Source organism: Geotrypetes seraphini, chromosome 1 (assembly GCF_902459505.1).
Source record: "Geotrypetes seraphini chromosome 1, aGeoSer1.1, whole genome shotgun sequence".
In the NCBI taxonomy this organism is placed as follows: domain Eukaryota; kingdom Metazoa; phylum Chordata; class Amphibia; order Gymnophiona; family Dermophiidae; genus Geotrypetes; species Geotrypetes seraphini.
Genome location: NC_047084.1, coordinates 500,716,186 through 500,731,167, shown reverse-complemented (window position 1 = coordinate 500,731,167; position 14,982 = coordinate 500,716,186). Strand labels below are relative to the sequence as shown.

General features: G+C 47.0%; 1 protein-coding gene across 5 annotated transcripts in view; it reads left to right on the top strand.

The window, feature by feature from the left end:
- Positions 1-14,982, top strand: part of GKAP1 (G kinase anchoring protein 1) — a 148,998-nt gene that overhangs the window by 33,284 nt on the left and 100,732 nt on the right. For 4 of the 5 annotated variants that reach the window (XM_033927576.1, XM_033927592.1, XM_033927586.1 and 1 more), the window contains exons 4-6: positions 8-85; positions 2,672-2,816; positions 12,147-12,169. In XM_033927576.1, the coding sequence (XP_033783467.1) occupies positions 8-85; positions 2,672-2,816; positions 12,147-12,169 (246 nt within the window). The remainder of the gene's footprint in view (positions 1-7; positions 86-2,671; positions 2,817-12,146; positions 12,170-14,982) is intronic. The other variant, XM_033927601.1, reaches the window with a different exon arrangement.

The window sequence follows — 14,982 nt, the reverse complement described above, 5'->3', positions numbered from 1 at the left end:
CCCACAGTTAACATCTGAAATGTTTGAAGCAGATCTTGAGAAAGCTTTGTTACTAAGCAAAATGGAATATGAAGAGCATAAAAAGGTATGATTGTTAAAAAATTAGGAAATGCTTTAAAACAAGTTGTGCTAATAGAATACTAACAAATCAACTCTTTTTATACAATCCCCTTTTTTTCTGGGACCAGTGGGTTTTATGCATCCCTAGCCTCCAGGCACTGTAGAAAGCTTCAGATAATTGATGTCTTAACTCCTCTCTGTGCTACTATATCCTGGAGCATGCCCCTTGGACACCAGTCTTGCTTTCTACATGCCAAGCCTGTAGGAGTTTCTCTCTTTTGCTAGTTTTCAGTAATTTTTTTGTGTATTTCCTTCGCGGATTTGCCCTTGTTCTGTGGAGGTTCCCTGTGGGGACATCCTTGCGGCGGGAGATCACAGACGGTTGGAAAATGTCTGCTTCTGGGGGTTCCCTGTGAGGCAGTAAGCCCCCTGGATAGCCCTCAGGACAGATTGGGGCTCTGGGATCAGGAGCTAGCTCACCTCAGGTTCATCTGCTAGTGGGTATAGCGCAGGTTGAGTGGTTCCGTGGAGGTACGACCGGGATCGGAGCCGGACTGCGTGCCTCCACCAGGTGGTTGTGTGACACAGCCGAGGGTGGTGGAGGTCACCGGCTATGGTGGGCAGGCCATTGGGGCAGTCAGAAGACTTGAAATCCAGCTTTACAGTTTCCTGAGGCTTTAGATCTCCCTACGTGCTGTTCCAGCATTGCCTGTAATCTCTCCCATTCAGCACAACAGAATAGTGAATAACAGTGTGACAGCCTATTTTGGGGAGTCTTAAAAAGGGTGGTTTTCCTGTATGCCCTACCCTATACACCTCTAAAATTCAAAAATCGCCATTTTCTGGGGATTCCTGTTCCTTTCCTGGGCGATTTTATGGCAAAATCGGCACCCGCGGTGGCCATCTTGGATTTTTCCCGATTTGAATAAAACTATTTTTTATAGTTAGGAGCTTCGTTTTTGCTCCAGACTTCACAGATGGCCTTCCCAGGTTGGGTTGGAATACCTAACATACGAACTCCTGAGTAGATGTAACAGAATGAAAGATTAGGTTTTTACCTGGATACTCTATTTTTCTGTTAATCTATTCAGGAGTCTGTACGGCCCACCCTCAGTATATCCTATTTTGCCTGCTTTCGGCCTTGAATATTTCTAGATTCCAGGCCTGGAGTTCTTCTCCTGTCAGCCAGATGACTAAGCGTAAAGAAATCCTGTTTAAGTAAGTAAATTTTTCTGCCTCTGGCTTCTTTGATGTTGGTGCTTGTTGCACACAGCTGGTTGATTCACTATTGCTGCTATGTTATAAATTCCTGTTGATAATTTATTCTTTTTCTAAATTAAAGAGCAGAACAGAATTGTATAATGTCTGTGGGGAAGTTTCTTGTACTCCTTTGTATTCTATTCCAGTGAAGATCAATTGCTTTGGAATGAACTGAAGGTGGGCACTCCACTCCACTGGCAATGTGGGAAGTGCTAAAATCTGTGAGTGACACACTTCTGCAAAACCCAGCCATTTCCTATTGTGATCTACACGGGGCAGGAGCGTAGGAAGATCACTCCTGCCCCAAAAGCCCGCTAGACCACCAGGTAAGGCTGGATCGCCGGGGGGAAGGCTAAACTATGGGTTTTTTTTCTTTTTTTTCCCCCTCCCCCCAAAAATCGTGAATATGTGAAATCGCAATTGCCGAAACTGCGAATGGGGAGGGGGAAGTGTATAGAAAATTGAATAAATAAATGTGTGTTTGATTTTCTTCATTTCTATTTGTCCTAAAATAACTTACTATCTTTTTTTCCCCCCAAATATTTTATTAAGTTCTGTCCAGTAGAAATAAGGAGAAGTAATAGTAGTAGTGCAGTTATATATGCTTTTCCTTACTAGCAACATTATATGAGCATGAGAGTGTAGGCATTAACAGGCAGCATGTGGGGTATGAATATCTATGCTTTGGCACATGTTAGGCACATAACCTCTTCTACATCTTTCTAGCCTCTGGTGGGACTTTTCATTACTTCTCTAGCATCTTTTGGGCATGAGTCCTTTCTGTGCCCATGCTACCTGTTGGTAGAAGCTAGAGTGCCGCAGAATAATTTTTTTAAACATAAATCTGTTTGGAGCTTAAGTTTGGAAACTAGTGCTTACAGCATCAGGCTGAAAACCAGAATTCAGATCGCATCAGCACTTCCTTGTGCCTTTGAGCAAATCACTTTACTCTCCATTGCCTCATATATAGGGTTACGATGATGGTTACAGAAAGAGGATGGATTTAGACATATAAGTTTTACGACAATTGCTTTCAGGGGAAATACCCAAATGTTTCTATCTGTCCTTACTTCCATTGCTTTCACTGGAAATAAAACCCAGATGTCGCAATCCATCCTCCTTTTTCTGGAGTCATATGGTAACCCTCCTCATGTGCAGATATAGATTATAAGCCCTCTGGGTCAGGAAAAATAATAATGATACCTCTGTTTGTAATTCACTTTAAGCTGTGATTTTAATCCCATTCCAAGAGCAGCTTCTGGTTAATATTTATGCAGCTAATAAGTTATTTGTAGTTCGTCGGCAGTGGGAGGAAAAATGAATTCTATGTGCTTTTTATTCTTTTTTTAAGGAATATGAAAATATAGAAAATGCTTCACCACAATCAAAAAATGTGAACAGAAGAGAGAAAAGGAAAACCCAGCAGCATCAGCAAGGCAAAGATAAGCCTCTCACTTTGTCGCTGAAAGACTTTCAGGCTGATGATGCTAACTTAGGTACAGTGCTGGAATGTACTTTATGCATGACTCATGTTTTTACAGTTTCGTAGATTCTGTAATAATTAGTTTATAGTTTACCCTTTAAGAAGGCAGATTACACCTTTACATACATAATCAGATTACTAAACATAAAACACAGCATCATACCATCAACAATCTTCCACAATGAAAACATCAATAATCGTATTTCATTTTACAAAATAAAAGATGCTTCAATATTTTTTTAAAATTACGTAAATCATTCTGTTGCCTGATATAAACTGGAAGTTTATTCCATTCTGTGGGACATGCACAGGAGAATACACTAGCTCTCACAGCTTCCAAGTTCAATTTCTTTCTTGTTGGGATAACCAGCTCTGAGTGCTCCAAAGAGCATAATGCACGAGAGGGTACAGAAGGTAAAAAACGTACAGTCTTGCAGATATTTCACTGCTAGCTGATGCATACTCAAATAGACTAACAACAACAAATTATACTGTTCTCTGTACCAGTATTTATCCCAGGACAAGCAGGCAGCATATTCTTGACTGATGGGTGACGGCACCGACGGAGCCCCGGTACGGACAATTTTAGAGTGATTGCACTCTAAGAACTTGGAAAGTTCTAGTAGGCCGCACCGCGCACGCGCGAGTGCCTTCCTGCCTGACAGGCGCGCGGTCCCCAGTTTCTTAGTTTCCGCGGAGCTAAGAAGACGCACTTTTCAACGGCTGTTGAAAACTTTTTTCCTCATTCGCCTTCCCGCTCGCGTAAACCTCTATGGAAATTGTATTTCCTTTTTTCTTTTATTATTTTCTTATTTAAAAAAAAAGAGAATTTCTTTTTTCTTTCTTTTTTCGGTTTTGCCCTGGCGGGGCCTGCTGCCACCATCGAGGCCTCGGCCTTCGATTTGGCAGAAGCCGTTTTTACGTTCATGCCCCCCCAACCCGGGTTTAAGAAGTGCCAGCGGTGCGCACGGCCCATCTCTCTCACCAACCCGCATAACTGGTGCTTACAGTGCCTGGGTCCTGACCATCGGGCGTCCACCTGCACCCGCTGTGCCACTTTAAAAAAGAGAACCTTAAAAAACCGCCAGATCCAGCAGCGGTTATTGTTTGGTACCGACATGTCGGATTCTGCGGCACCGGCCCCGACATCGGCCCCGTCTCAGTCAGCACCTACCTCGTCGACATCGCATCCTCCAGGTAAGCCGGCTAAGAAGCCTTCCCCGCTGGAGCGTCTTCCGGTCTCAGTAGCAGCGAGCCAAGTCCTGCCGACCTCGAGGCGCCCGCAGAAGCGCTCCGCACCGATTGAGGTAAGCCCCTCGACATCGGGTTCCTCCTCTTCGGAGTGTCGAGCGGCACCGAAGGTACCGCAGAAGAAAAAACCGGTACCGGTGCCTTCGCTGGACGAGCGAATTGCCGCCGTCCTGCAAGTGCAGCTCAAGGAGCAATTGCAGCAGCTCCTTCCTGCTCTTTTGAAACCGAGCCTTCCAGTCCCGGTCCGGTCTGAGCCACCGGTACCGACAGTGGTGCAGCCTCTTTTATCTGCATCCACTCTGTCGGTACCGGTACATTCTGCTTCATCGGTATCCATGCCGGTCTTAGCGCCGGAACCGAGGGCCTTACATCAGGCTGTGCAAACTTCGGCACCGACACAGCCCTTAACATCTCCCGGTACCGCTTCTCTAAGGTCGGGTAAGTCGACACGTAAGACTCGACACCTGGACCCTTCCACACCGGATCGCAGCTTCCAGGTGAGGGACCCTGATCTGTGGGGTGACTCCGAAGAGCCTCTTCTCTCTGAGGGGGAATGTTCATCGGCTGACGAGGATCCTTCTATTTTAGATCCGTCCTCTAAGCCTGATGCAACCTCTTTCACCGCATTTCTGAAAGAGATGTGTGACTCTCTCTCTATTTCCTTGGAGGCTGAGTCCAAAAAATCCAAGGCGATTCTTGATGCACTGGATTTTGACCAGCCTCCAAGGGAATTTCTAAAATTGCCTCTCCATGATATATTAAGAGAGACTTTTTACAAAAATCTGGAGACGCCTTTAACCATCCCAGGAGCCCCTCGCAAACTGGACTCCTTATACAAGGTCATCCCCATTCCTGGCTTTGACAAACCACAACTCCCTCATGAGTCTCTCTTGGTGGAATCCACTTTAAAGAAATCCACGGGAGCTAGTGTGTATGCCTCGGTCCCTCCTGGCAGAGAAGGTAAGGCCATGGATAAGTTTGGCAAAAGGTTGTATCAGAATGCGATGCTAGCTAATAGATCAGGGAATTATGCTTTTCATTTCTCATTCTATCTCAAGCATCTCATTCAAATTCTGACTGCTTTTGAGAAATACCTCCCTGACCGCAAAAGATCTGCCTTTCGCCAAACTTCTTCATCCCTTTTACAACTACGAAAATTCATGGTCAGATCGATCTATGACACATTTGAGCTAACCTCTCGAGCCACGGCCATGTCGGTGGCCATGCGTCGTCTGGCATGGCTCAGGGTTTCAGAACTTGATGTCAACCATCAAGACCGACTGGCTAATGCGCCTTGCCTGGGTGATGAGCTCTTTGGAGAATCCATGGACTCCACTACCCAAAAGCTCTCAGCTCATGAGACTAGGTGGGATACTCTCCTCAAAACAAAAAAGAAGACCCCACCTACCAGGCCTTTTCGACAGCAATCGGCCTACCAACGCTGCTATGTGGCTCGTCCTTTGCCACCGGCCCCTCAGCAACCTAGGCGCCAACGACAACAACAGAGGCAAAACCCTAGACCAGCGCAACAACAACAACAGGTGAAGCCTCCTCCTCCACAAAAATAGTCCCAACCCTTTTGACTTGGTTCTCCAGGACATAGCCAGTATTGTTCCATCTGCCCATCTTCCACAACCCATAGGAGGACGCCTTGCTCATTACATAAGCCGTTGGGAAATCATCACCTCGGATCAATGGGTCCTCAACATCATCCGCCACGGCTATTCTCTCAACTTTCAGACTCTTCCTACCCAAAGTCTGCCAAAAGAGTCTGCTTTGAACACTCCGCAGTCTTTACTCCTTCTTCAGGAGGTTCAATCCCTCCTCATGAACGCCATAGAGGAAGTTCCTCTAGATCAGCAGGGACAGGGATTCTACTCCCATTATTTTCTAGTCCCCAAAAAAACAGGAGATCTCAGACCCATCCTAGATCTCCGCGATCTCAACAAATGCTTGGTCAAAGAAAAATTCAGGATGCTTTCTCTGGCCACTCTTTACCCTCTTCTCAATCAAGACAACTGGCTATGTTCCCTCGATCTCAAAGAGGCATATACTCACATCCCGATCAATCTGGCCTCCAGACAGTACCTCCGCTTCATGATCAATCATTGTCATTACCAATACAAGGTGCTGCCCTTCGGTCTTGCCTCCTCTCCAAGAGTGTTCACCAAATGTCTGATTGTGGTGGCTGCCTACCTACGCTCTCACCACCTTCAAGTCTTTCCTTACCTGGACGATTGGTTAATCAAGACCAATTCATCTCAGTCAGTACTTTTGGACACCAACCAAACCATCCTGTTTCTACAGCTCCTGGGATTCGAGATCAATCTACCCAAATCTCATGTCATCCCTACTCAGAGACTTCAATTCATTGGAGCGGTGCTGGACACAGTCCTCATGAGAGCGTTCCTACCGTCCAACCGTCTTCAAACTTTTCAATCTCTATGTCAGCAGGTGCTTCCTCAACGTTCTATCTCGGCCAAGCAAATGATGATACTCTTGGGTCACATGGCCTCCACAGTTCATGTCACACCCTTTGCACGTCTTCACCTGTGCACTCCTCAGTGGACCCTAGCTACCCAGTGGTCCCAAGCGACGGATCCTTGCTCTCGACACATATCTGTGACATCATCTCTTCGTCGATCTCTACAATGGTGGTTGATATCCTCAAATCTCTCCAGAGGTCTTCTATTCCATCTACCTCCTCATCAACTTGTCATCACCACCGACGCCTCCCCTTATGCCTGGGGAGCTCATTTGAACGAATTCCAAACTCAGGGTCTTTGGACAGCCCAGGAAATGAAGCATCACATCAATTTCCTGGAACTCAGAGCGATGTTTTATGCCCTCAAGGCCTTCCAACATCTTCTCTTCCCTCAAGTCCTCCTGCTCTGCACAGACAATCAAGTAGCGATGTACTACATCAACAAGCAGGGTGAGACAGGCTCTCGCCTCTTGTGCCAGGAAGCCCAGAAGATTTGGGCTTGGGCCACAAATCAGCAACTATTCCTGAAAGCAATCTACATTCAGGGAGAACAGAATTCCTTAGCAGACAAACTCAGCAGAATTCTTCAGCCTCACGAGTGGACTCTCGATCCTGTCACCCTACAGTCCATCTTCGCTCAGTGGGGCACTCCTCAGATAGACCTCTTTGCAGCTCCTCACAATCACCAGCTGCCCCTCTTCTGCTCCAGGCTCTACACCCCTCACCGTCTAGCAGCAGATGAATTTCTCCTGGACTGGTCGAATCTGTTCCTGTATGCTTTCCCTCCACTTCCTCTCATGTTGCGAACATTGTTCAAGCTCAAGAGGGAACAGGCCACCATGATTCTCATCGCTCCACGATGGCCCAGGCAACATTGGTTCTCCCTTCTACTTCAACTCAGTTCCAGGGAGCCTATTCTTCTTCTATTGTTTCCTTCTCTGCTTACTCAGCATCAGGAGACCCTTCTGCATCCCAACCTCCAGTCTCTGCACCTGACAGCTTGGTATCTCTCGGGCTGACTTCGAATGATATTCTTTTGTCCCAGCCCGTTCGTTCCATTCTGGATGCCTCCAGGAAACCTGCCACTCTTCAACGTTATCACCAGAAGTGGACACGGTTTTCTTCCTGGTGTCTTCTTCATCATCATGATCCTACATCCCTTGCAGTGGAGACCTTGTTGGATTACCTTCTTTCTTTGTCTGACTCTGGACTCAAGTCTACTTCCATCAGAGTCTACCTCAGTGCTATTGCTGCTTTTCATGAGCCGGTTCATGGCAAACTCCTTTCAACTCATCCTTTGGTTTCCAGATTCATGCGGGGTCTTTTCAATGTGAAACCACCTCTTAAGGCTCCACCTGTAGTCTGGGATCTTAATGTGGTTCTCTCCGCCTTGATGAAGCCCCCGTTTGAACCTTTGGCTACGGCTCCTTTCAAGTTTCTTACTTGGAAAGTGGTCTTCCTTATTGCTCTTACCTCTGCCAGGAGGGTCAGTGAGCTCCATGCACTAGTGGCGGATCCACCTTTTACAGTCTTTCATCATGACAAGGTGGTTCTGCGTACACATCCAAAGTTTCTCCCTAAGGTTGTCTCTGAATTCCATCTCAACCAATCCATTGTTCTGCCTGTCTTCTTTCTGAAACCTCACTCTCATTCTGGAGAACAGGCTCTACATACTTTGGACTGTAAGTGGGCTTTAGCTTACTATTTAGAGCGTACTAAACCCCACAGATCATTCCCTCAACTCTTTCTGTCCTTTGATCCGAATAAATTGGGACGTCCTGTTACGAAACGTACGTTGTCTAATTGGCTTGCAGCGTGCATTTCATTCTGTTATGCTCAGTCCGGACTGACACTGGAAGGTTCTGTCACGGCCCATAGAGTTCGAGCTATGGCAGCATCTGTAGCTTTCCTCCGTTCCACTCCTATTGAGGAAATCTGCAAGGCTGCTACTTGGTCCTCAGTTCATACTTTTACATCTCACTATTGTCTGGATGCATTCTCCAGATGGGATGGACACTTCGGCCAATCTGTTTTGCAAAATTTGTTTTCCTAATGGCCAACCTTCCCTCCATCCCTCTTTTTTGTTAGCTTGGAGGTCACCCATCAGTCAAGAATATGCTGCCTGCTTGTCCTGGGATAAAGCACAGTTACTTACTGTAACAGGTGTTATCCAGGGACAGCAGGCAGATATTCTTGCATCCCACCCACCTCCCCGGGTTGGCTTCTTAGCTGGCTTATCCTAACTGGAGACCGCGTGCCTCTGTCGGGCGGGAAGGCACTCGCGCGTGTGCGGTGCGGCCTACTAGAACTTTCCAAGTTCTTAGAGTGCAATCACTCTAAAATTGTCCGTACCGGGGCTCCATCGGTGCCGTCACCCATCAGTCAAGAATATCTGCCTGCTGTCCCTGGATAACACCTGTTACGGTAAGTAACTGTGCTTTCTCAATCTTCAAGTCAAGTACCCCCTAAGCCTAACAAATACCAACCGAGTACCCCCGCCCAAACTCTGCCCCATAATAATAGTACTAATTGTAATGCAATTTCTTCCATTTTTCATATACACACAATATAATCTTATTAATACATAATGGTAACCACAAAATTAAAAAAACACAAAGCACCCTGTGCGCAGAGAAAATGTCATCATTTATATTCAGGTTTTTTTTCAAAGAGGTCAAGGCAGATGACTTTAAAATATGCAATCAGTAACAACTATAGAAAAATAGACAAATATAAATTCTGAAAACTGACACATTTTGATCACTAAATTGAAAATAAAATCATTTTTCCTACCTTTGTTGTCTGGTGATTTCATGAGTTTCTGGTTGCACTTCCTTCTGAAGTGGCAGATAGACTAAACATGTTCTTTTCGTCAGTATTTACAAGAGAGGACACATCCAACGTGCCGGAATCTGAAAAAATCTTCAAAGGAGATGAAGCAGAAAAATTAACATCATAGAGGTAAGCCTTGAAGACGTACTCAAGCAGATAGATTAAAAACTGACAAATCTCTGGGCCCAGACGGAATCCATCCTAGGGTTTTGAAAGAACTAAAAGAAGAAATAGCGGAATCACTACAGCAGGTTTGCAATCTATCCCTGAAAACAGTGGTGATCCCAGAGGATTGGAAGATAGCAAATGTTACAAGCAAATTTTAAAAAGGATCGAGACGTGACCCAGGGAACTACAGACTGGTAAGTCTGACATCGGTCCCGGGGAAGATGGTGGAAGTGCTGATAAAAGACAGCATCGAAGAGCATCTAGAAAGAAATAAACTGATAAAAACAAGCCATCATGGCTTCTGCAGGGGAAGATCGTGCCTAATGAACCTATTGCACTTCTTTGAAGGAATTAACAAACAAATGGATGAAGGGGCCCCCATAGACATCGTATACTTGGATTTCCAAAAAGCCCTCGACAAGGTATCCCATGAACTCCTACTACGGAAACTGAAGAACCATGGGGTGGAAGGAGATGTACATAGATGGATCAAAAATTGGCTGGCGGGTAGGAAGCAAAGGGTAGGAGTAAAGGGCCATTACTAAGACTGGAGAAGGGTCACGAGTGGTGTTCCGCAGGTGTCGGTACTTTGACCACTGCTGTTCAATGTATTTATTAATGACCTAGAAACGGGGACAAAGTGCGAGGTTATAAAATTCGCAAATGACAAAAAACTTTTTAGTGGGGTTAGGACTAAAGAGGACTGTGAAGATTTACAAGGACCTGAACAAACTGGAAGAGTGGGCGAATAAATGGCAGATGAACTTTAATGTAGAGAAATGTAAAGTTTTGCATATAAGAAACAGAAACCCGATGTACAGCTATACAATGGGAGGGCTGGTAATGGGTGAAAGTAGCCTAGAAAAGGACTTAGGGGTACTGGTGGATAAGACGATGAAGCCATAGGCACCGTGCACAGCGGCCTCAAAGAAGGCGAACAGAATGCTAGGTATTATCAAGAAAGGTATTACAACCAGAACGAAGGATGTTATTCTGCCGTTATATCGGGTGATGGTGCGCCCGCATCTGGAGTACTGCATCCAGTATTGGTCACCGTACCTTAAGAAGGATATGTCAATACTCGAGAGGGTTCAGAAAAGAGCGATGTGATAAAAGGTATGGAAAACCTTTCATACGCTGAAAGATTAGAGAAACTGGGGCTCTCTTCCTTGGAGAAGCGGAGGCTTAGATGGGGACATGATAGAGACGTACAAGTTCATGAAGGGCATAGAGAAAGTGGATAGGGACAAATTCTTCAACTCTCGAAAACTACAAGAACGAGAGGGGACAGATTCCGAACCAATGCTAGGAAGTTCTTCTTCACCCAAAGGGTGATGGACCCCTGGAATGCGCTTCCAGAAGGTGTGATAGGACAAAGTACGCTGTTGGGTTTCAAGAAGGGATTAGATGATTTCCTGAAGGAAAAGGGGATTGAAGGGTATAGATAGAGAATTACTGTACAGGTCCTGGACCTGATGGGCCACCGCTTGAGCGGACAGCAGGGCGCGATGGACCTCTGGTCTGACCCAGCAGAGGCATTTCTTTTGTTCTTATGTGCATCCAATATTTCTTTCTGCCTCCTGCATGCTTCCTCTCCTCCAGACCTCATTCCATTGCTCAACCAACATCTCTCTCTCCCTCCATTAGTCCAACTTTTTCTTCCTCTCTTCCTGCCTGCCCCCCCCCCCCCCACTGAAGCCACCATTGCCGATTTCTCCCTGCCTCCCCGACCCCACCCCCGAAGCCGACTCTGCCACTCGACACACTCCATTACCCCCCAACTTTTCTTTCTTTCTGCCTGCCCCCCGCTGAAGCAACTGTCGCCGATTTCTCCCTGCCTCCCCGCCCCACCCTGAAGCCAACCCTGCCACATGACACACTCCATTCCCACCCCCACCTCACTCCCCGGTGCTGCCGTGCAGCAACAATGACAGGCCAGGCGCATGCAGCGACTGCACGCAGCCAGCCCATAAGCCCTCCCCACAAAACGTCAATTCTGATGTCGGAGAGAAGGTTCCGGGCCAGCCAGGCAGCGATTGGCTGGCCCGAAACCTCTCCGGCGTCAGAATTGATGGGGAGAAGGCTTGTGAGATGGCCGCGTTAAGTCGCTGCATACGCTTGTCCCGTCCCTGTTGTTGCGGCAGAGTGTGTGTGTGTGTGTGGGAATGGAGCTTGTCTTGTGTAGGATCGGCTTTGGGGTGGGGCAGGGAGGAATTGGCAGCGATGGCTTCAGCTGGAGGGCAGGCAGGGAGAGATCCCAGGCAGCGGCCAGCCCACGTACCACAGGTTGAGAAACACTACTCTATAATCCATCTTCAGCCACTATAAAGTAACATAATACGAAGAAATGTGCTCTTGTCTTTTCTTACCAAACAACGCATGAATGATTGAATTTTGAGTGACTTTGTAATGCATGCGTAGAGGAGGAAGGCATTCCCAAAAATACAATATTGCAAAGGTCCAAAATAGATAACACCACAGTTTGGAGGACTTGCTTAAAATCACTGCCAGGAAGATAATTCTTTAAGCAAATTAAAGTAAATCTTTTATATCATAGGATTTATTCTTAGCGAAAAATTGATTTATTTCTATTTTTTCCTCTTTCAGATCAGATTGATAAAAAGCAGGAGGTAAGTATGTTGTCATGTTGACTATTTATGTTGTCATGTTGATTATTTGCAGCTGTTTGAGGCATAATGGTGTATTTCTAGTATTTTTTTTCCTGCTAGTAAACAGTAGAGGATTTTTATGAGCATACCTATAAGGACCATATTATTCTCAACGGATCACATTTGACAGTTGGAGAGAATTAATTTGCATTGAATAACAGGAAAAAAGGTTGGAATCACTTGGGTTTTCAGGCCTGGAGGTGTGCTTGACCTGTTGGTCAAAAAAAAAAAAAAAGAGAAATTTTGATACACCGGTTTACAGTAGTTCCTTACAGATAGGTATTATACCTCACTGCTATCAGCAGGGGGAGACTGAGATCAAATTTGTATATCAGTACAGCTTCCCCTCTACTAATCCATTCTTCCTCAGTCTCAGGTAGCAAGTGGTTCCCCTCTTAGCACTGTTGGAACTTTGTTTTTGGACTCCTGGTTTTCCTTTTGTGCCAGATAGAGCTTGGACGGGTCCTGTTTGGGGATCCATCCGACCTCGGGGGTGTTAAACCCAGCGAGTCTCGTGCTGGGTCCCTCCCCCAAGCTTCCTCTACCTCCCCAGATTTTTGTAGAGGTGCCTCAGCCGTGGAGTATATTCTGTTAAAAAAAAAACAAAAAACAACCCAAAAACAACCAAATCCTGAGGTGTGCCGGTCTAAAGGGCTAAATTCCCTTTATAACTACCTTTTTTTCACAACTAACTGGCACTTTTCTTGCAGCTAGGGCGGTTTTCAGCACAATGAGCACTTTTAAAGGGGGAAAGTATTCATTTTGCTCCAGATGTGAGGTACTTGTGGCCAGCCTGTGCAAGCGTTGTGCAGGCTGGAGCAGTGGGGAAGCCTTGTCAGCAGCGGATGCCGGCGGCCAGGGCACCCCACTGCAAGTACCTCATGAGTTGAGTTCAGATCGTGGGGACGCCCATGCAGAAGGTTCCCCAGCCGCCAACGGTTAGGGATTCCCTTGCCACCGGAACGGCTGGGGATTCCCTTTTCACGTCGGTCGGTTCCTTGGCCTCAGCGTTGGGGAAAGTCCCTGGCTTTTCAGATGAAGCAGGCCGCAGGAGCTCCAATTTGGGCGGTTTCAGGTCCAATTTCAGCGGGAACCTCCTCCTTCATTTTAGTTACCTCAGGTGACCTTTCCCCTGTTCCGGAAATACAGGGGCAAGGTATGGCAGGGTCCCCTGCTGGAGCAGGGAGTCCCTTGGGACCGCCAGGGGTTTTTCCCCCTGAATTTTTGTTAGCACTTTGTAAATCTTATGTGCTGGCGGTAGGAGGTTCCATGTCCACTCCGGGGGTCTCGGGGTTTTTTTCTCTCTCAACATCTTCCCCGGTGCGGCCTCACACAGCGGCGGTTTTGCACTCCTCTACTCCTCTCTCATCCAAACGCCTGAGGGTCTCTTGAGATGAGGATTTTTTTCCCCCGAGGAGCAAGATGAAATTGATGAGGACCTGGACTCTTGGGGAGAATTCCAGGATCCTCTTTGGGGGCTGGATTCCGCCAGCGAGGGGTTCAAGCACCCTTTAGCTTGCGAAGATGCATCTGTGGTGCGCATTTTTCAGCGGGAAGAGCTTCATGAGTTAATTCTGCAGGTTTCGGTTTTTCACTTTTGAGGATACCGTGTCGGAGCCCCTGCTTACGGTGGACTCCTTGCTTAAAGGGATACGCTTTGCTTCCGATTCTTTTCCTATGCATCAGGATATTCGGAATATGCTCGCACAGTGGCAGGTGCCGGAAGCCCCTTTTCGTTTTACGCGCTGTATGACCCGCCTGCATCCCATTCCTGAAGGGGATAGGGATACTTTGAAGTCACACGTAGTGGATGTGGTGGTCTCGGCCATTTCTAAGAGGCATACTGTGCCTCTTGAGGGTGGTGTGGCCTTGAAGGACCTGGAAGAGCGTAAGTTGGAGTCCCTCCTTAAACAGAGTTTTGATATGATGGCTTGTGGCTCGGGTGTGTTTTTGTTGGGCCCAGCATGTGCTTGACAGTGAATCTGAGAATTGGAACTTGCATAAGCAGGAAGTTGCCAAAATTGAATTGGGTGCTTCTTATCTCTCGGATGCCATGTATGACCTCTTGCGAGCTTCTGCCAAGTCTTTGGCCTTGTGGCTTCGCACTTGGTCGGTGGATTCGGCGTCCAAAGCTAAGTTGACGAAGTTCCCTTTTAAAGGATCTTTCTTGTTTGGTGGACAGGTTGGTTCAGACTCTCACTGATTCCAAAGTCCCTGTTTGCCTGAGGATAGGCCTCGGCCGTTGGCTCGCGGTGGTGTTGCTCGTGGGCGTGATTTCTGCCGTTTCTGCTCTGGTAGAGGGGCTGCCTCCGTTCCATCTTCTGGGCTCTCTAAGGCAGATTTTTCCAGCGCATGCAGTCCTTTCGTGGGGCCCGCCAGGGTGCAGGTAGCGCCCCCGCCGAGTCACCTGCTGCCCTTCCTGCCCAATGACTCCTTGATGGCGCCCATCTTGGTTCCGGTGGGCGCCTGGCTGAGGGATTTTTATCCAAAGTGGGCAGACATCACGTTTGATCAATGGGTTCTAGAGGTGATTCGGGACAGTTATGCTTTGGAGTTTGCCCGTACCTTGCCAGATTGTTTTCTCGCTTCTCTCTCACAGCTGGCATGGAAGCAGCCTTTCGTCAGACCCTTCAAAGATTGTTAGATCTCCACGCGGTGGTTCCAGTTCTCCCCCAGGCTGCCGTGGTATGCGGATCTGATGAGTCATCTGGTGGTGGATCCTCTTCCTCTGCCTCTCTTGGATGACCTTCTGACTCAATGTTCATTCTGGGTCC